This window comes from Plodia interpunctella, chromosome 11 (genome assembly GCF_027563975.2).
Source record: "Plodia interpunctella isolate USDA-ARS_2022_Savannah chromosome 11, ilPloInte3.2, whole genome shotgun sequence".
In the NCBI taxonomy this organism is placed as follows: domain Eukaryota; kingdom Metazoa; phylum Arthropoda; class Insecta; order Lepidoptera; family Pyralidae; genus Plodia; species Plodia interpunctella.
Window position 1 is genome coordinate 4,412,237 of NC_071304.1, and position 21,265 is coordinate 4,433,501.

At 34.8% G+C, this 21,265-nt stretch overlaps 3 protein-coding genes across 3 annotated transcripts; 1 reads left to right on the forward strand and 2 right to left on the reverse strand.

Annotated features, from left to right (window-relative positions):
- Positions 1–93: 93 nt before the first annotated feature.
- Positions 94–7,313, reverse strand: wmd (wing morphogenesis defect). The gene is made up of 8 exons (XM_053751446.2): positions 7,077–7,313; positions 5,714–5,848; positions 4,340–4,498; positions 2,843–2,964; positions 2,446–2,527; positions 1,852–2,019; positions 1,098–1,311; positions 94–360 (listed from the first exon to the last, which is right to left on the reverse strand). Exons 1-7 carry the CDS (start codon positions 7,189–7,191, stop codon positions 1,118–1,120), a joined length of 975 nt encoding a protein of 324 aa, XP_053607421.1. The 5' UTR covers positions 7,192–7,313; the 3' UTR covers positions 94–360; positions 1,098–1,117.
- An 831-nt stretch (positions 7,314–8,144) lies between these two features.
- On the forward strand, positions 8,145–8,598 carry Spase12 (Spase 12-subunit). Its single transcript, XM_053751287.2, has one exon. It carries the CDS (start codon positions 8,248–8,250, stop codon positions 8,527–8,529), a length of 282 nt encoding a protein of 93 aa, XP_053607262.1. The 5' UTR covers positions 8,145–8,247; the 3' UTR covers positions 8,530–8,598.
- PGAP1 (Post-GPI attachment to proteins 1) lies at positions 8,596–20,569 on the reverse strand. Its single transcript, XM_053751284.2, has 17 exons — positions 20,085–20,569; positions 19,917–20,008; positions 19,547–19,677; positions 18,990–19,147; positions 18,612–18,878; positions 18,212–18,382; positions 17,913–18,034; positions 16,364–16,498; positions 15,743–15,899; positions 14,424–14,695; positions 14,004–14,132; positions 13,189–13,410; positions 12,413–12,601; positions 11,768–11,921; positions 11,017–11,483; positions 10,540–10,641; positions 8,596–10,368 (listed from the first exon to the last, which is right to left on the reverse strand). The coding sequence occupies exons 1-17, from the start codon at positions 20,235–20,237 to the stop codon at positions 9,939–9,941; spliced, it is 3,351 nt and encodes a 1,116-aa protein (XP_053607259.1). The 5' UTR covers positions 20,238–20,569; the 3' UTR covers positions 8,596–9,938.
- Between the last annotated feature and the right edge of the window lie 696 nt (positions 20,570–21,265).

Sequence of the window (21,265 nt, forward strand, 5' to 3'; positions counted from 1 at the left end):
GTTTTATTCTCATATAAGTCTTATCGATTTTTAGATCTTTATGTATTATTTTCATGAGAAAATGATAGGTTGCAAATGCAAATAAAAAATAAATAGTAAAATATTTACAAATCACTTTATTTTGTTGCATATCAAGTCTATTTAGTTTCTTTATACAATAAATACATTACGTTTGAGTATAAAAATGAGTGTTGCAAAAATAAAAAAAAACAACACAAACGTTCGTCAATTTTTGAATACTTGAGTCTCGATTTAGTCGGGCTTCGCCCCGCCGCGATCACTGGTCTCGGTGACAACCGCCGCAAGAGAATCGCCACCAAGCAGCCGATTTTGATAGCACTCTCACTGCTCCGAATTGTCCTGCAACAACATAACTTGAGCTTCCATTTACTGTTATAACATTACTTAGATTTCGAGCAAACAATGATGAATATTCTATTTTTCGAAAGGCCAGGCGAATCACTATCATATTATTATACTATATTGCTGGTCTCTTAGATCTCTTCGATCTTTATGCTTCAGTAGAAAGTGCTTATCAGGTTGAACAGCTATTTTTAAGGTGCCACTTCTCACCATTTTCGTATGTCTTACAATTTTGCTGTTTTATTATGATAAAATGCGTTATATCCTACATGTTTCTAGTGTATCTTGTTAGCTATGATGCTAGCTATACAATAATAAAAGTTTCATTAAAAACCTACCAGTAGTTCCGGCGTTTATCGTGACCTTTTTTCAGGTTAATGTATATTTTATTTCTATGTCGCCATATATTTTTTTGGAAATAAATTAAAGGCTTGTTTGACCGTTTTCTGATAGTCAATTTTTCTAAAAAATTTAAATTCTAACAAGTTAGTTGTGGATAGTGTAACTAAAAGTGTGTCTTACAAGTAGTAACTATCAAATCACATCAGAGATTTCTCCAGCATTTTGAAAATCTGGCAGATTATAACATGACATTTTATCAGAAAGTTTTAAAACAGGCTCTAAACGAACCGATAGTATTTATATTAATCTAGCTAGAATGTGTATAAAATTAGTCAATAAGTTTCGCACGAGCATTCGGGAATCAAGTGTATCAGTGTCTGATTGGGGCTGACCTGCAGAGTGTGGTCGGGTGTCAGTTAGCGGCGACCTCCTTGAAGCCGTTGGCGATGGGCGGCTGGTCGGCGGAGCGCCGCCACAACCCGTACACGCGGCCCGGCACAGCCTGCCACAGCCGCACCGTGCCGTCCTCCGACCCCGTCGCGTACAGCTCGCCGTCCGGCGACCACCGCACGCAGTGCACTGGCCCGAAGTGACCTTTGTTCGATTCTGCAACACACGACACGTTTGCCTGCGCTTTGGAAGTCTGCAGTGGACTTGGCGCTAATAAATGACGTGTTTCATTCTAAGTTGAATAAAGTACCTAATATAAAACTGCAAAATTGTTTTTTAATTGCCCAATACGTATACGTATATAGTATCAACTATAATCTTTGTATGGAATATACAATTTAAAGAGAATACTCGATACAACAGTTTATTGGAAAAGTGCAACGTAAGTACAATACCAAAAATTAAATTACGCATATTAGACAATTAAAAAGGTTCCACGAGCGGGCCATAAAGAAACTATAGGTGTTGTTTATATTCTTCCAAAAATATTAATTTAACTTAATTTAACACAATTTTCTCACGTCCAATATGACTTACGAGAAATTTAATTATCACGTAATTGTCCATACGAGATTGATGAAAGAGTAACGAAACTCGAATAAGTAAAAACATGACTTGCGAAAAATTTAGTTATTGAAATATAAAGAAAATAATGATTATGATCGGTTTATTGTCATATACCAATAAATGACTCACCTAGCTCAGTACCCGTGTTGTAATCGAATTTGTACACCTTAAGGTCCTCTCCCCCGCAGACAAACGTAGCCCTGTTGGGGGCTAGCGAGGCGGAGTAACATTTCGTGGGCACGGGGAACTCGCGCATTTTGCGCATTGTATCGGACGAGTAAAACGACACGTTTGTACCTGAAATTAATAGGAGATAATATTGATACTTTGCCCAGCAGTGGAACAGTATAGGATCAAATAATAAAGTTTTCATAAGTAATGTAGAAAATGATGCCACATAGCGACCGAGATTTTCATCACGGTCGCTATGTGGCAAATATTTCCAATGTAATATTAAAAGTTCATTTAAACAACCAGCACACTAGCGCCACATTTTAAGGAAAAAAATAAAAATGAGATGGTGGGCTAGTGTGCCGGGAGCGCTCGGAGTGCTTTTTTATGACTGTCGATGCTTCTTTGAACAGTTTTTATAGCATTTCTATATACAAAAATGCATGTTTATAACTATTAAGTATCAAATATTTTATTACTCTAAAATAAGTTTGTCAAGTTAATGTTGAAAAAAAAACTGATAACAAATAGAAATCTTATATAGGTACTTACCATGTGCCACTGTTAATATTGCCCCATCCCTTGACAATTCTAAACTATTTGGAATGGTAGGGAATTCCACTTTGTGCACCTCCTGGAAGCATGAAATTAATTGATAATGTAAAATATGTGTTAGTAAATTTTGACTAATACAAGGCAACATTTCCATACATTTTCAACATCATTTTTTTCTGTAACAGATCGTTAGTCTGGATGATCTCATTTATAGTGTGATACAGTTAGTGCCCGCGGCAAAAAGTATCTTGTTTTGTTTTTTCATACTAACTTACGAGTATACGAGCGTCCATGTTTTATTAGAATCGACCAAAGGCAGCCTTTCGTTCATGAAATGATAAAATAGCTGAAAAAATAGCTCCTAAATTAAACCCCACTAAATATGACAAAATACCTGGCCACTAGTGCGATCCCACACTCTCATTGTGAGGTCGTCACTGACGCTTACAATACGGGAATTGTGAAGGAACACGGCGTGTCTAATGCTACTCGTGTGGGCATTTATTTTCTCAACAGCTGAAAGAGAAAACAATATGTTAACAAAGTTTCATAAAAAAAACAACGTGCCAAACACAGGCTTGGGAAAAAAGCACAAAAAAAATGTTTAAAGAATTAAATTAAAATTAGAAAAGAATTAAAGTTAATCTTCTTTGTATATTGACGTTAGTTTTCATTGAACTCATAAATTGAATGTGTATGTGTATGGTTTCCATATCAATTCATAAGGTTTTGGGGTAAAAATAAACAGTTTGAAGGTCAGACCCTCCCAGCAATTATCAATGGTCACGTGAAGGTACACGTCGCATTTTGGAACATAATGTCTCAAGTTAAGTAGGCTTTATAGGATTAATGCGAATGTCTCATACGGAATTGTCACGGCCGTGTAGTACACAGTCGGCATTTACTAATTGCTAGTGATCAATGTCAGTGAATTGTATCAGTATATTTATTTAAAAGACAAAGATCTGTAATGTACCTCGGAAAGGAAGGAAATACTTAGTTAAATACCTATAAGTAATAAATGCGAGCGATTCAGGGGCAGACCTGTGCAAATATCAATCGTCACTTATAGAATACCAGCTGTTGCCCGCAATTTTGCCCGTGAAGTTCGATATTTCACCGCGGGTAATAAAATTGTATTCCAAATTTCATTAAAATCGGCCCAGTTGTTTAACCTTGAAAGAATGACAGAAGACATACAGACTTGAATATTTATATGTATGGAAACCTCTTACATGTGTTATGTTCGGTAATAACAGTTGTGTAACCTTGGGGAAAACCTAGGGCATAATAAACATTGCAAGAGAATACCGAAAATTTTGTGGTATTTATATATACAAGTTCAGTATAAAAAATATATATCCTAAGTATGTAAAATTATGTAAAATAAATAATGATTTAAAAATAGACGTCGTGACCAAATACAAAAGATCATTTGAGAGCCCAAACTTCCTGCAGTTCAAAAAGTGGATCTACAACATCACACGACATTGTCCTATTTGGCTGTTACGATATTTTGGGTCACGACAATGTACAAGGAAACTGATAACAATCATCTCTGTTCCTGAAGAAGTTAAATTGACGGTAGTAGGGAAAAAGAGGGATGGAATTCAAGGGCACCCTATAGGGGCCAATTTTTTTTTGCGAAAGTATGGACTTATTGTTATTAATCATTTACAAATGATTAATAACAATTAATAACAATAAAATAAATTAAATTTTAAAATCGGGCAGCTTTCCATAAGGTTCACGAGTAAGTACAATATAACTTTTAATAAAGACAGACACAGAGTACCTTAATCTCCAAATTACAATTTTAAGGATCATTTTTTGTTTGTAACAGTTGAATAAACGAATTATCTATCTAAAGAAGAATGTAAACAAAACTAACCTCCAGCTTCAGGTTTGTTCAGATCAAACACCCGTATTAGTTTCTCATTACTTGCTGTGAGCAACAGTGTGTCGTCCGCGTTGAAATTCACGCTCTTTACAATGTGTTCGTGGTCGAATGTGTGCGCTACATCGCCGTATCGAGCGTCCCATATCTTAGCTGTGTAACAAACATAATAATAATACATAATCAGGGCGTCGATTCTGGTAATGTATGGTCACAATTGAGTGTCAACGTTGTTGCAATATTAGTCCTTATATACAGTAATAATTTGTTAGGCGACAAGACGGGATTTATCCACATTATCTAAATGACAATTAATTCACGCATGTATCATTGAAATACGCGAATTACAATTTATTTGGAGTGAATTACCATGGCCTACTCCAGGGATTCCCAAACTATGGTATCGCTGGGGCTACAAAACTTTGTTTATTATTTAAAAAGAACTTATTCATTTTAGTAACAGTTACATTTCTGTTTTGAATTCATTAAGTAATCTCGAAAGTCAACACTAAGGTATCTGAGAATTTGATGCCTCCCCTAAAACAGTACAGTGATTTCTCCCCTGAAACAGTATTAGATGAATTGTAGTCCAGACAACTTTAAAAACCACTGGCCCGTTGTTTTCCTTCACCAGTGATGTTATTGTAATCTAAACAATAAATAATTATATTTCTTTATCAAATTACTACTGTTCTAGCTGATTTCCTTATATTAACTACATAAACTATCCATATGAATATGATAAAGCTGAAATTTTATTTTAATGGAAATACCAGACCAATTAAAATAAACAAAAAAAATATTTGTGAATTATAAGAAGTTTTATAAAATGCCAATATTTTGGGTGAAAGATGATCCAGCCAAAACCGACGACGACCACGGTGGCGCAGTGGTAAAGTGCTTGCCTCTGAAATCTGGTCCCGGGTTCGATCCCCGGGAAATGATTTTTTTCTGACTGGCCTGTGGGTCTTGGATGTTTATCTATATATGTATTTGTTATAAAATATAGTATCATTGAGTTAATATCCCATAACACAAGTCTCGAACTTACATTGGGGCTAGCTCAATCTGTGTGATTTGTCCTAATATATATTTATTTATTTAAAAGCTAATTTCTCAAAACCTATAATTTTGAAACACAAAACTTTTTTTTCACGTTCAAAACGTTTTTTTGTTTTCCTTGGATGATTTTCTGTCATATAGGTACATCAAACTAATGACATAGGCTTTGTGCATAGTGTGGTCTGTTGATTATCCTGCATTTATTTATAGGATATTTGGTATTTCTATGGTAAAACATAACAAATATTCCTTTACAATTTGCAATTGTAAAGGAATATTTGTTATTGAATCATTAACTCAATTTACCTGAAAAATCTGCTGAGCCACTAGCTGCCAGGTTGGCATTCTGTGACAATGCTACCCCCCACACTGCTCCTTTGTGACCCTCGAAGGTTCCAATCCAATCACCGGTCTCTCCTTGCCGCAACATGGGCTTGCCATCTGTTGACAAATGTGCAAAATACAGTTAATAAAAATACATTATTATTTAAAATAAATAACATAGAGTATGTTCTGTTGGCTGAGATATAGCAATAGAACTATTCAGCTTTTTGCACATTCTCTGATAATAAGCAGTAATAAAAGTATATTTACATACAATAATGTCTCATTGTCTCTTATTTTGTTTACAAAAAATAGGGTATTAAAAATGGAAGTCAAGGAACCCAGGACATGAATATTGGGCAAAGATAAAAGTTGGCCATATGCTTTTTCTATCATTTTTGTAATAAACTTTTTATTATTCGTGCTTCTACTGCCTTCTTAAACTTGCAGAGAATAATAATATTCTTGAGAATAATAATATTCTCAACACATTTCATTTATTTTACCATTGGCCACTACAGTCTTAAATTCAGCAGAATTCTTGAGTAATTATTACATTACATGATCTAAGACAATGTGCAGTAAAATACAAAATAAAAAAATATATAAATTTATTTAAAGGTGCAGGGTAATTAATTACATGTACCTACCTAAGAATACCATCAATATTTCCAAGATTACTTGTATTGAATCTAAATAATCTGATTTTAAATAATATTTATCCAGATTTATATAATACAATCTCAGGAAGTACAAGTTTCTGTTTATCTATGTCTGTCATAAATGTAAACATAACAAGTTGATACCAAAGTAATTACATCATTAAAATCGTTATTTTCCTCATAGGAACTACCCAATGAAAGTAACTTAATTACATGTTTTTTACCCTCCATATTGACATTAATGTCAAGTACCCTGGTCAGACCTTGATGAAATACAAGGTGACCCAGTATGGGTGAAATATCAACACAGTGTTTCTTTCTGTGTATTTTGATTGCAGTACAATTTGGAACGCACACAAAGAAGCGGAACTCGTATTTGAGTCATGTCTCTGCGACATGAACAAAACCACGACGTCTACAAGGCGAGCCGCCGCCGCGAGGAAACTTACGAGCGGATACTCAAGGTGCTTCCTGCATGTCCGGAAAGAGAAGGTCACAGCATGCACTATGCACACCGGCCGACCGGTCCACAATGAGAAAAGTGAAGGTCTACCATCTCTACGCCCAACATCTGTCACACTAAACCCAAACAAATACACCCAAACACACTTGCGAGTCTTCCTCCTATATCTAGGCCAAGGCAAAAGGCCGATTCCGAGCACATATAAATCGACAAAACTTACCTTTGCAGGCTGAAATCAAATAATATCCATCTTTTGTAACGTCACTAAAATCCAAATGCACGACTGGTCTAGTATGGCCACCACATGTGAGAGGAACTTGCTTGAAAGTTGTCATTTTTGTTTTATAAATTTATGTATTGTACTTTTGGAAAATAAAACTAATATCTTTGTAACTAAAATTAACCTAATGAGTCTGATCGTACTGAATGTTGACAATCGACTGACGGCTACCAAAGTGCCACAGGGTTGCCATGTTTCGATTATTTATTACTACTATTATAAACTCTGATTTACATTGATCCAGTAGTTAGATCCAGTGGCTTTGGATTTCCATTGGATTAATGTAAACACATTTAAATCCTGTGCCCGCTGTTTGCACACTTAAAGGATTTTGCCGTATTTTACCTATCTATGTACCTATATATGTAATGGACCAAGTGGTTAATTAGGCGCTGCCAAAAATGCCCGCACATCTTGAATAATGTCTAAAACGAGAGGATAGGGCAACGTGCTAATATATGACTACCTAGGCATTATCATCATTCTACTTCTACGACTTCTATTACAATATTGCGGACGAGCGCACGGGGGCGTTTCTAAATCTATTATGTGTTTAATAGTTTTCCATGGAATTAGTAGGCACTCGAAGTACTTATTAAATCCAAGTAGTTTTTATAGATTTAGAATAGAAAGGGACCCGCGCGGGGCCGCGGCTCATAGTTTTTTTTTCTTTTCTTCTTTATGGCAATCAAACTTCTTCAATAGAGCTTATTTTTGCCAGTGTCGAGTTAAATTGTTATTGGACGATAGGATAGGACTAGGCGGTGTTGAAGAATGAGGCAATAAATACATATATTATCATATGTAATGTAAGGGTAAATAAATAGTTTTAAACATATTATGGTAAGGAAGGGAAGAAGCAAGAGCTTTAATATATTTAAAATCTGTAAAGGAAAGGATAGTAAAGGAATCACAAGGAAGAGGAGCACGGAGTTCTATAAGGGGCTTATAGTTTTATTGGTCTTTGAAACAAAAACTAGTCTCCTCTATAGTTTATGACAAACTTACTGACGTGTCATTCTTGTTGACGTTGTCATTTATTTTGAGTTATCAAATATTCGAATAGAAATTTTATCCTGTAACTTGTAATTCCGACTAGTAATTCACCGCAATGGACTTCTTCACATCAATTCCTACCCATATTGATTACGTCGGTCAAGCCAAAGCCGAAAAATTATATAGAGCTATTATTACACTGTTCAGTATTGTTGGATTTGTTTGGGGCTACATAGTTCAGCAGTTCTCCCAGTCTGTATATATCCTTGGCGCCGGCTTCATCTTGGCTGCGATCCTGACTCTCCCACCTTGGCCCATGTATCGTCGTAATCCACTAAACTGGCAGAATCCTAGAAATACAGAGGAGAAACCAGCAGGCAAAAAAAGCAAGAAATAGATTCCAGTTGGCTGTGATTAAGTATAAATCCGTTTTATGTTAATCTCAATAAAACATAGCTTTTAAGAATTATTTGTTTATTTTGTAACTAGAACATATTCTACAATTCTAACACAACACAAATCTAACTAGTTAAATAAAAAATGAATGAGGCCATAACATCACAAACTATTTAGTAAACGAAAAACGTTTTTTAACAGTAAGCTGTAATAATAATTACTATTTCAAAAAATCACTTCATTTGATGGAAACAACATTTTGGCCAACAATATTAATACTGTAACTACAATGTAAAAATGTACTATCTAGGTCAGAATATGCATTTTATGTAATTAGTGCTAAACAGGCAGAGGGCCTCTGACAGTTTAATAGTACTTCAGTGCCTCAACTCTGCACTGAAGTACTATTAAACTGTCAGAGGTCCTCTGTGTTCCCACAGCCTTATTTTGTTAACAACAGGCTGATATGACTTGACTACAACTGAGTAGTAGTAATAGTGTCCAAGCAAAAGTTGAGTATTAGCCGAAGCCGAAACCTTAAAAAATTCAATAATATCCAAATAAATATAAATTTGCATTTAAATATTATATTAAATAGAAAAGTGCAAACTTCAAAGGCTGTAAGTTTTGATAAGTTTCTGGCCAAACCTTTGGTTGTATACAATTATTTACACATTATTCAAAACAAATATTTTATAGTACACTGGGGATTTTATATCTGTTCTGGGGAAATGTGATTGGGCTTTATTGCTTGCTTGACATGCCTAGCATAATTCTAATGAACACATAGGTACATACTATACTTCTATATATTATCTCAAAATAATACAGATTAAAATCCTTCAGATCATAATAATATGAAAACTAAGCAGATAGGTATTCATCTAATGGCCCAATTTATTAAAACATTGAAAATTAAATCTAACAAATTATTAGGGCATAAATAGCATTAAAATATAATACTAGAGCAAATCTCTTTTAGCAAATGTAAACTGACAACATCCACTAAGTTTCTCAATTAATTTTACCGGGATCAGATTCTCACAATCTTAAATATTCACATGAATAAAAATATTCGAAACTCAATTTTATTACAATGTCAACAGTTTCTGCTTTCTTAGAAACTCACAATTCAAATAGAAACATGTTGATGATCATGGAAACTGAAAATTAAAGCTTCTTCGTTTTCCAATCAGCATTTGCTTCACTTAAAAAATTTTGATGTTGTCAATTGAAATAAAAATACTTTCTTCTTCTACATATATTTTTGGTCTAAAGCTAAGTAAAAACTACTTAAAAAAATAAATATTACACAGCAGTTTTAACAAAAATAAAAAGGAACTGCACACATTTCTCACCTCAATCATGAAAATAATTTCAATTCTAATAATAAGTATAAAAAATGCTTTATTATATATCTTCATTAAAACTAAATTTCTCTCTAAGGTTTTTAAATATATTGTATATCCTACTTTCATTGCAAACATCACAATTATCTCCAGTGTTGCCATCTTCATTAGATTGAGTGCTATCTTTTTTACTCTCACCATCTTCATTAGAGACATCATCTTTTTCACTGGAGTAATTTTTTTTATTATTCTCACTAGATGTGCTGGGTTTTTTACAATCATCTTGTACAGTTTGAGAATCACTTTGTGGGTCTTCTGCTTCCGTGTTCTCCTGTATTGGTCTCTCCTCTTTTTCAATCACTTGTTGAGCCGTTATTATAACAAAGATAGCTGCGACACTATAGTTGACGAAGGCAAGCGAAAATGGACCCACCACTAAAATGAAGACTGCCAAGGCAAATAAAGCTCCTGCCACTATATCATAGTTCTTTCTGAAAGTAAAAAAGAAGACTGATTATTTTCCGAACATTTTGTTTTTTTAATTGATAGTTGTAGGATTGTAGTTTTTAGATAATGGTGGCACTGCGGCCTAATTAAAGTAATTAACTATTTTAAGGCAAATTACCTAATAAAAGACAAAATTCGCAAAAGAAACAACTTACAATTTCCTCTTTGGTCCTTCCATCTGCCATATAATAGTTGAACAAATAGAAAGTGCCATGCCTGTATGGAATGATGTGTCTGGTGTCAACTTCACTGAGTATCTGTTAAAAAAAGATTTACTATATTAATCATAGACAAAGAAAATAATAGCAACGAATAGAATTGCCGTCTTAAATATTGAAACCGTCATGTCTTCCATTTCGCTCATACAAGAAATGGATGTGGGTATGTATTAGTAATACATGAGAAAAAAAATACAGAGTGATGACATCTACCCTCATCCATCCCTCATCACGTGTCCGGCCACTTACGCCATTATTACCGTTGTTTTGTATTCGATAAATGACAATAAATACCTAAGTACCAGACGCCATAAGATCCCTTTTGATTTGAACGACCACATATAGTCTTTGATTTTTAATAAACTATTTGATAGGGCTAGATAGAGTATTTAAAGAATTAAAGTGGAAACTTACTTAAAATTTCTTGCCCAAGTCATCAGCACTGGCAGATTCACTACTGTTACAGTGACCCACAAAAAGAACATCATAATGTGGAAATTCAAATTGTTCAAATCTTCGTCGATGTCTTCTGTACATTCATTCTTTTTATCATCACTTTCATCACGCTTTTGTATAGAATCTCCGTCACCCTGTTCAGGATTTATTATTGCCGCAGATTTTATACTTGATTTATCAATATCTTCGTCAGTACTATCCTTAATTTGTTTAATTTCACCTCTTTTCTCGTCGTTCTCTTTATTATCTACGATTGCTTTAATCTCTTCTGAAGCTTCTTCGGATGAAGGTATTATAGGACTAGATTCAGATACCTTATTACTAACAGTCTTTTTAGATTTAAATATTCTACATATTCTTGACGCAACTTTTGCCATTAACTTGTAGACATAGTCTTCTAGGTACTCTTCATACATTTTCGATAACTGCAATATTAAAGTTAAATAATCAAATACTAGGGGCATGGCTAATAAATTGTATACTTAAACCTTCCTCAGAAATCACAATATCTATTGGTGAAAACCGCATGTAAATCCGTCCGTAGTTTTTGAATGAAACAGACAGACGCGGCAGAAGTCTTTGTTTTATTCCTACTCTATACGGCTGACGAAGAAGCCGGTAAAACTTTAGAGAGAGAGAGTAACAGCAAGTATATATAACACTACCGCTCCAAAGAGCAGGACCTCCAACTGACAAACGAGACACAAACCAGAAAGGCGTAGAACGCGGCGCCGGCGAGCAGCGACGCGGCGCCGCAGGAGAGCGGCGCGGCGCTGCTCAGCACCACGCTCACCACCACCGGCAGCTTCTGCAGCCCCGACGCCACTCGCTCCGCCAATCCGGTACCGCCACGCCACACTATCCTATAAGTTAAAGTCAGAAATTAAATATTTTTTTTTACACATTTATTTCTTTAGTATTACGTAAACAAGTTTTAACATTATTACGAGCCGTAAAATGTCCCACTGCTGGGAAAAGGTGCCCCTCCATTATTTCCTTATTTTTTACAAGAAAAATAATTATTGAAAAGTGCATAAAACAAGCGAGTAATTGAAATCAGTTGAAACGCTATTAGTTGGAAGAATCGACAAATAGTACTTTTCGATTTGGAACGGGTTGTGACGTCAGAGTCTTATGTCAACAAACAAATTAATACAATACAACACTACTGTTTTTTGACATGTTGCATCAAAACACAAAATATTATATTACATTCAAATCTTTTACGTTTAGTCCATGAATAACTCCATTTCGTTACATATCTTACTACACATCATAACTGATTTGACTAATAAAAATCTCTATTTATTTAAACATTTTATTGTAGCTTGTGAAAAGATATAAATGAACTCACCTAAACAATAATCTATGTGCCAATTGCGATGAGAACACCATAACGATAATAGCTGCAGCAGCGGCAATATTCAATATCCCAAGCGCAGTCATATAAGCTGGCAACACTACGAGCGAGCGGACGAAGTATAACAATTCTTGGTTCTTATAGCCAGCATTATGCTCGATTAAAAAACAGAAAGGCGTGGTCCTGGAAACGATCAAAGAAACTGATAAAAATTTAATTCGAAAATAACTTTGATATCTTATAGATTTGATACATTTTTTTATTATTTTATTTGTCTTTATTACGAACCTTCTAATCTAATCTTCTTTCTAATCTTTCAATACCACTAGATTTGAAAAATTCTATAATAATAGCCACTCTCACGGCGAAGGCTATAAAATCTATCCAGAACAGAATTCCAAAAATAAATAGAGCGAGAATCGTGCTGCACAACTACCTATATACCCACCTACAAGATGAAAGTGAGGGCGCTGTCTACTGTTGGCTAGCAACACTGGGTGTTTTATATTGTGATTAACCAATTTTGACCATTATATTTGGTATTGCAATGGCAAAAATTTTAGTTTCTTTTAAAATGCGTTTTCTTCACTTTCTTGACAGACTATATCATGGTATCAAAACTGAAGTTTGTTGCGCCACTTCCCTGCGACTTGGAAAGTAGCCACTTAGTTTTAAATAAATTGTTGATGATTAATATAGTGATGTCGATCGTCCCAAGTTGAAATAAACATATTTGAAATATATTGTTTGAATTGAATAAAAGAACTTACACTATAAGCATAATCAGTAACTTCGCGAATACCAGAACGTAGTACGGCTTCACTCCTTCACTCATTAGCGCCCCGTGGATCGATACACAAGATCCACCTTCCATGAGATTAAGAATGTTAGTCCTTGCAGCGAGCAGAATTATAGCAGCCATATATGGAATTAATACTGGTGTGTAATACCTAACTAGTTGCCCGAGTCGGTGGTACCAGGAACTGGATATACTGAAAGAAAAATATGTAGGGTATTTTGATATTTTTTAAAATCTGGCTATTCAACTTTCTATTTATTAACAGACAAGATTATTTGTTTTTATAGCGTTATTGCTAATGTTAGTGTCAGATTATACTCGAGTCACCTAAAGCATCTGACATCTGGCTAGACTTTTACGACTACCTACCAACATCTAGTGACGGACGACTAAATTTAAAGTTATTTAGGAAACAAATATAATATTTTAAAAAATATTAGAATGAGATGAAACAGCACATCAAGCTATCTAAAATCATTGCCGATTCCATGGTATATTGCCGTTACAACTTCTTTACAGAGTAACTGGTTGTGCAGTTGACCGTCAATAATGAACATCAACATGATTTTATAATAGTAATATTTTTGTTTAAATATCTAAACATGTCCGACTACTGGGGAAAAACCTTCCCACTCAAAAGGCCAGAGACACATGGAGGCTCTGTCCACATTATGTCTCTGGTCCATCCATCTCTCATCATTTAGTCCCAGGTCTGAATCTGCCATATTATCCTAATTGAATAAAGACTTTTTAATTTAAACCATACTAGTTAGGACACAAACTTACCTAATAGTAAAAGTGCATTGAGGATCCAATAAAAGTGTTATTTTAGGATGCTCCTGTGCTTCCAATCCTGCAGTTACATTTGGATTGCTCATAAATAATCTTAGCTTCATTGGTGACAATTTTGATTGACTGCAAAAAAATCATCACATTATGTAAAATACAGAAAGTGACATGGTTAATATCTTATAGAAAAATCAAATGTTTTGTCTCTCTCACTTTTTAATAATTTGACATTGAATGAACGAGACAACAAATATGTATTTTACCATTCTCCACTGTAACAATCGTAACTATTAACAACTATAAAATCGTAAAATCAAATTTATATTTTTCATAAAATCTAATCTACTGTACATATTATGCATATCCTATCGTTCAATAGTTCTTATGGCAATAAGTAAAAAATATAGTAATACTTACGTGAAATAATGATAGTATTCGTGATTCTGTCCCCAAGGAACACTAAATTCGGCTGACACATGGTATTTTATCGCTTTACAACTGGGCGTTGGTTCGACGTACAAAAGATACGCTTCGTGTATTATGTCATAGTCCTGTAGAATCAACTCGTAGTATAAACTATCTTTTTCGGTCTCCGCTATGATTACAGACTTCCCAAACGAGAAGTGTGAAGGGAGACTGACGGCAATCTGTCTTGACGCGTGATCGTTAATATCGACGTTTAAGACCACCTGATGGATATAAGGAAATCTGTTATGACATGACTAAGGCAAAAATAAAAAATATAATGTGAAGGCTATGAAATTGATTCCCCCACCTTGGTGTGAAGGCTCATTGTGTAGGATTTTTTTTAGTAGGGTGATAAATATGCCAGCCAAGAACTCGTTAATTTTCTACTCTTTATAGAACTCGTGATAAATTGTACCAATCGAATTCGTTTTGAAACATCTACCTCACCAGTTGGGTACCAAACTTTTCACTTTCTACTTTTTCTACTCCGCTCCACACGTTTATTTGAAATTAAAAAACACATATCCTTAACTGCACTCTAACGCAAATTCTTTATACAAAATACTTTCATCAAAAATGAAAGCATGGTAAATGACTTTTTAAAAATTCTCATCGGAACGCGCTCAATCTCGAATTAAATAGTGCGTGAAAACCCAAATGGCCGTATCTCAGATAACGTTAAACGTATTTCGATAAAACATTTGTATTTTGTGAAATCATAACAAGTAAGAACAATAACTCTCTCTATACTCTTTTAGGTAGTATATATTTTTAAAGCCCTAGAAAAAGAAAAAGTATGTAAAAATAGAAAGTTTACTTATAAAGTTTTGTGTCGTACCAAGTAACCAATATTATACCTTCTTATCTAAAGAGCGAACAGTGTGGCCTCTCCCTACGCCCAATTTTGTAGGTTAACTAGAGTAAAGAGTGTGGCTCGAAATCAACGTTTTATACGTTTTCAAACTCACTGCGATTATGGCGCCAACCCTGTCTCCCATCTCACTCATGCACGTTTCACCTGAGCAAACTATGTCAGTGTACATACGCGTTTGTTTCATGCTGGCTCCACAGTGTCGTCAACCAGTTTGCCTAACTTTGGCGGCTTCGGTACACATTGCTGGTTTGTCATTGCGGTAAATAAAAACACTCAAATTAACTACGCAGTGTTCACGAATTCGCGTCGGCATGTATCTGAGTTTAGCGACAGCGTGGAGCTGGCACCATACATTTTGTTGACAGAGTCCAACTTGTGACACTGCAAAACATACCGGTCTCCTAGTAGGCGAAACTTTGACGACCACGTGCGTCCATTCAGGGTAGCGATCCTTCAAGCTGTGAAGGTGGATCGTAGCCAGTTTCCGTTTGCCAAAGTCAGTCGCCGCGCCCGTCCAGCGACTCAATTCAGTCAATGGCATTGCTTTTTGACTACAAATACAATATCAGATTTATAAAAACTATGAATTACAGGTGTGAACAATTCTATCCCACGAATATTATAAAATGTTAATGTTTGTAAGAATGGATAAATATTTGTGTATTTGTTAATTGCTTTGTACGCAAAACCTGTTGGACGGAATTCCATGTCATTTGGAACACACAAATAAGCAGTTCCCTTATCTAAGTGTATCACAGATTCCATTGCGAAAGTGGAGCTTTATCAATTAATCTACACTTTATCTCAATCTTATTGTATCTAATGCTTACTTTATTCTATGTCAGTTTAACTTCCGGATTGGAACTTCAATAATCTCTGATGCCACAGAAAAGCATTTAATGCGACCAACAAAAAATGCACATTTAATTCAGCATAAAAACAAAGATTCTTGGACGCATCCCAATATATAATAGACTTTTGTTATCAAATGTTTTTATTATGAGAATGCGCATACCAATATCTATAGTTGTTGAACGTGTATTTGGCACTGCATCCGTATATCCAGTCCCTGTCGTCCACGTCCACCGCTTCCACCGCCACGAAACGATTTTGCGGGAACGTCACGAGTCTTATCATCAAGTAGGTCATTCTGGAAGACACAAAATAAGTATGTTCAACTCATAGTATCACAAATGCAACTTATTTACTAGAGGTTGATTTCTGCCGCCAAACAGGAGTGTTTCAATCGCCAAATTGTGGTTAGGTTTTAAGGGTGAGTGAGGTGTAATAACAGGGTACTGCGGTAAAAGAACCTAAGCCACAAAGTAGGGAATGCGCGTACGTATGGAGTTGCAGGCTTCCATAGGCTGCGGTTACCGCCTAACATCAGGAGGGCATTGTTAGTGTAAAAAAAACTGTCTCATACGTGAGGAATAAAGACCTGATACAAGGTGATTGTACTTCCTCTTTTATACATAGCGTGCGGTTCCCGCCATGTCAAATTATACACAAAAAATATGGGGTCAAATTTGTTTAAATTTGTTTTTTTTTATGAAACCGAAAGGTTACCTACTCCTTTTTAAGGAGCGGTATTCACACATTCAAATCTATATATTTCGGTATTATAATTCTTCCTCGCGATAACATTAATGATATTATAACCTTAGAAACAACCAATATTTTTAGGATAAGCGGAAGTAGGTGAAATTTAACAGGACCGGTATAAAAGTTTGCAAAACAAACCAATGTGTTTTTCATTAATTTCGCGTACAGCTAACAAAAGCGTCTACAAAATACGCATACAGTTAAAATATGTTTGTATTTAAAAAAAAAAGTAATATTTATGGAAGATTCATAGCGGGAATGACGCAGTAAACCAAAATATAGTTCCCAAAGTTCGAGTTGGAGAATTGCCAGCCCATGTTGTCATAGATAGACGAATTACGCATGTAGCAATGATTGCCTTGTGTGATTACTACTTGGTGCCTCTCTCTCACCAGAGTGTTTTATACAGTTCCTTCTTTAGATGTTATATGTTGGAGCCTGGGGTCCTACTTTTTCTCCACTTCGCACTGTCTTCGGCATCTTTAGTTGTCAGACCATTGGCACACATGTTTACTATATGGAAACTTTTGACTAGAAGACAAAGAAAACTAGACGCGGTTACCATAGTCATTAGTAACATAGGCTATTTAACAAGAAATTAAGCAACATGTTAGCTCTTTATTAGTTACCATGTTTATTCGTTAGCGACATTTGAGATATGAGTTTGTACAAGTATACCAATCTAACTTATTCACAGACCACCACTTGCTACCAGTGAAGGAAAACATCGTGAGAAAACCCGCACACTGGTTGACAGTTTAGTTCCCTAGTGTGTATGCTACTTACCGCCATCTAGTGGACCTGCCACTAGATTCGCAAAAGTCACTTCAGATGCCTTTAGGCGTCTTGAATAAAATCTGACACCAGTGTTAGCAATAACACACTCAATATGATGATGAGTTAGTGACATTAATTTGTATTCGTATATGCAAAATAATATAAAAATAAAGTACACTTACTTGTCAATCTCTGGCCTGGACACCTGATAGACTCGCCTGTTATCTTCATACCAGAACGCATCCACTTGCATAGGCACTTCTGGCCTCACTACAGATGGAGAAAGGAACATCGCCCGATTTGCCTAAAAGTGGATATAAGTAATCAGATAATGGTAATAAACCAAATCAATCAAATCTTTGGGTACCAAAATCACAAAATATGGCTTATATAGATCTTGTATTTCTCGGAACATAAACTCTTGTACATATTTAATACAAGAATCTTAGAATATTTGTACTTACGTATGTACTATACCAACCTGAAAATATTTTCTAGCTATTGCCTTCAGTTCATTTTTATCTTCAATTATCTGTTCTGTATATGGGTCAATTGATGAAAATAAAAATTTGTTAATTGTCATAACTAGCTGTTTGCACCAGACTATGCTCACATGATCTGTCGATACCCAGACCCCGGGTACAGCAGTAGTCTAAAAAATAAAAATGGATTGTTACAAATTCAGCATTCCCTTACCGGATAACGTATTCGCAAGTGTTGCCGTTCACACGCCTTTTTATTGTACTAAGCATTGTGCGTTGGACAGTAGGTTGAATGTCGAATGTCACTTGTTGACAGCAATAAAAATGCACCAATGATAAAGGTTTCTTTCGTGGGAACTAAAGGTGAAGGGTGAAGTGAATAATTGATAGAATACTTACCAGAGCGCCTACATAACTATCATTTGACGATGTCAACCATGAAGGCATCAATACATCCCGTGAGCCACTGCCAAAACTCAAAAGTAGTTTTGATTTTCTTATATCAACATAAACTTCCCATTCTGCCTCCATCTCTCTGTAATATTTATTCATTTCTGTGTCAAAATTAATCACTGGTGCTTGCAGTGGAGCTGCCAAAGCAATTGCCATTGAAGTTGTATTAATAGTCTTCGGATATGCCAATAATCTTTTCGCAATAAGACCACCCTAAAATATAAGTTAATTATATTTATCAACATGGTACATAATTTTTTGTTGTACTTTCTTTAAGTTGCATAAAAAAATAATTAAAGTTTGAATCTAAAATACATCACTTACCATAGAATGGCCAATGAGAATAACAGATGTTGGTATAGTTTTTGTATACTTATTGCTTTTATATAAACTCAATATCTTTGTGATACAAGCAGATGCATATTCTGTTTGTCTCTGCAGCACTCCACCAAACAATCCAGAAAGCTCTTCATTGTATTTAACTGGTAAACAAAATACAAGTAATAAATAAAATTTGACATTAAAAGAATAATGTTAAATTATAACTAGATATTGCCTTGAGCTCCACTTCAGGAATTTTGAAATTAAATTTAGCCTATAGCAATCTTGGATAATGTACCTCTGTAATGGTGAAAGAATTTTTAAAATCGGTTTGGTAGTTTCGGAGATTACCCGCATCAAATATACAAACTCACAAACCTCTTCATAATAACAGTATAGATTGTGGGTATAGTATTTTTTTCTAGCCTTTTGTTGTGTCCCACTGCTAGAAAAAGGCCTCCGGTCATGTGCCATTCATGAGACACCAACATCTCTATTGGTCTTACCTGACTGTATCTATTCTTGTAAAATAAATAATAGTACTAGAAACGAAATCTTACTTGTAAAGAAATCAAAATGATAATCATAATCATGGGCCAGAGCTTTACGAAGAGCAACAGAAGCTAACGACCGGACCTGCATGTGGCTCCCAGAGTTTCCGGGCAGAAAGAGAACTGGTACACCATCAAACCTTAAAAATTATAAATATTTACATAGGAAAAACATGATATGAAAAGTTGTATAATAAGGATAGATTTTTTTTTTATCTGAGCATATCCCTAGTTAGGAGCAAGGTCAGCTTTACTGCTGCTACTTTATGCCAAAGACCATCATTTTGTATGGTCTTTGGCATCCTTGATTATCACACAATTATTATTATTCAACAGTGTAAAATACAAGAAAATTATCTACAAGACTTATTAAACATACCACATTTTCCTCGCTTTTTCAGTCAGTCTTCCTTCACTATAGGCATAGAGTCCATATTGAGGATTCACAATATTTTCAGGCACTGAAATTTCCTAATAAAATAAACTTAAGTAAATATTAGAACATGAAAAGAATTATAGTAAATGTAGAAAATAGTTTAATACTAACCACAAATTGTGGAAATTCAAACATGTAAGTCATAATGCAATAATTATTTTTATCACTGAAATGTAAATTTAAGACCCCAAGCAAATATCCCACAACAAATAATACTGAAGTAATTTGAAAAACACTGGACTGTATTATATTTAAAATCTTCATCTTGGCACATACACTTATTTTGTCAAATAAGTAGATAAACTAAAAATGTAAATATATTTAAAATAGGGATAAATATATTTATTGAAATTGAGCAGTCTCTAGTTCTTTACGAAACTGTATAGCACAGCAATAACTGAAACACACACTGAAGATATTAGGTACATTATATCACCAGACATATCCTATCACAAACAATAATTTAATTTTTAGCTATTTTCTCAAAATAAACTATTCAAAAAATAATCTCATTCACATTCACACAGATGAGACAGTCGTTCGAGTTTGTTTTGAAGTGAAATATTTTCATTTTTCTCTGTTCTCTGCTCTGAGCAAATTTTTTCTATTTTTTGCGTTTGACATTGACAGTGACTTTAAGTCTCATTTTTTTTTTTTACTTTCTTGACAACAACGAACACGCTCAGATCTAGTACTTACATAGGTACCTACCGATCTGAGCAAACCATGGAATTAGTAGGTACTCCGTTACTAAATCGATAAAGCAAACAAGATATTATCCATAGATTCACAGATACAAACTCCGTACAAGTAAACTTCGAATGAAGCATGGAATAGGGCATATTACGCAAAGCTCATCGCAGATGGCGCTACTGGTACAACTAAGGTACACAAACATTGCCAGTGGAGGCAAAAAGCGCCAATTTTCAATATTTTTGCAGATTTACGACCAAAAACTTCTACGCAATCGTGGTGCAAGTTAAAAGGAAGGTTTACTGGCTCGAAAATTTTACAACGTTTATGCTACATTTTTGTTTATTTTCACAAAGGAATGCTTACATAATGAAAGGATTAATAAAGTACTCTAAAATAAACGTTTTAATTGTTAAATGTGCAGTAATACTCCCTATTCCAGGGTTTACTCTTCTTCTTCTTACCACTTATGTGGATTCGGCACAGTATGCAAGTTCCTTCCATATCCATTGATACTCCTTTCCTGTTCATCAATCTTTGACACACTCTATCCATTTCTTCTGAGCTTTGCATAATATGCCCTGTTAGTAGGTACTCCG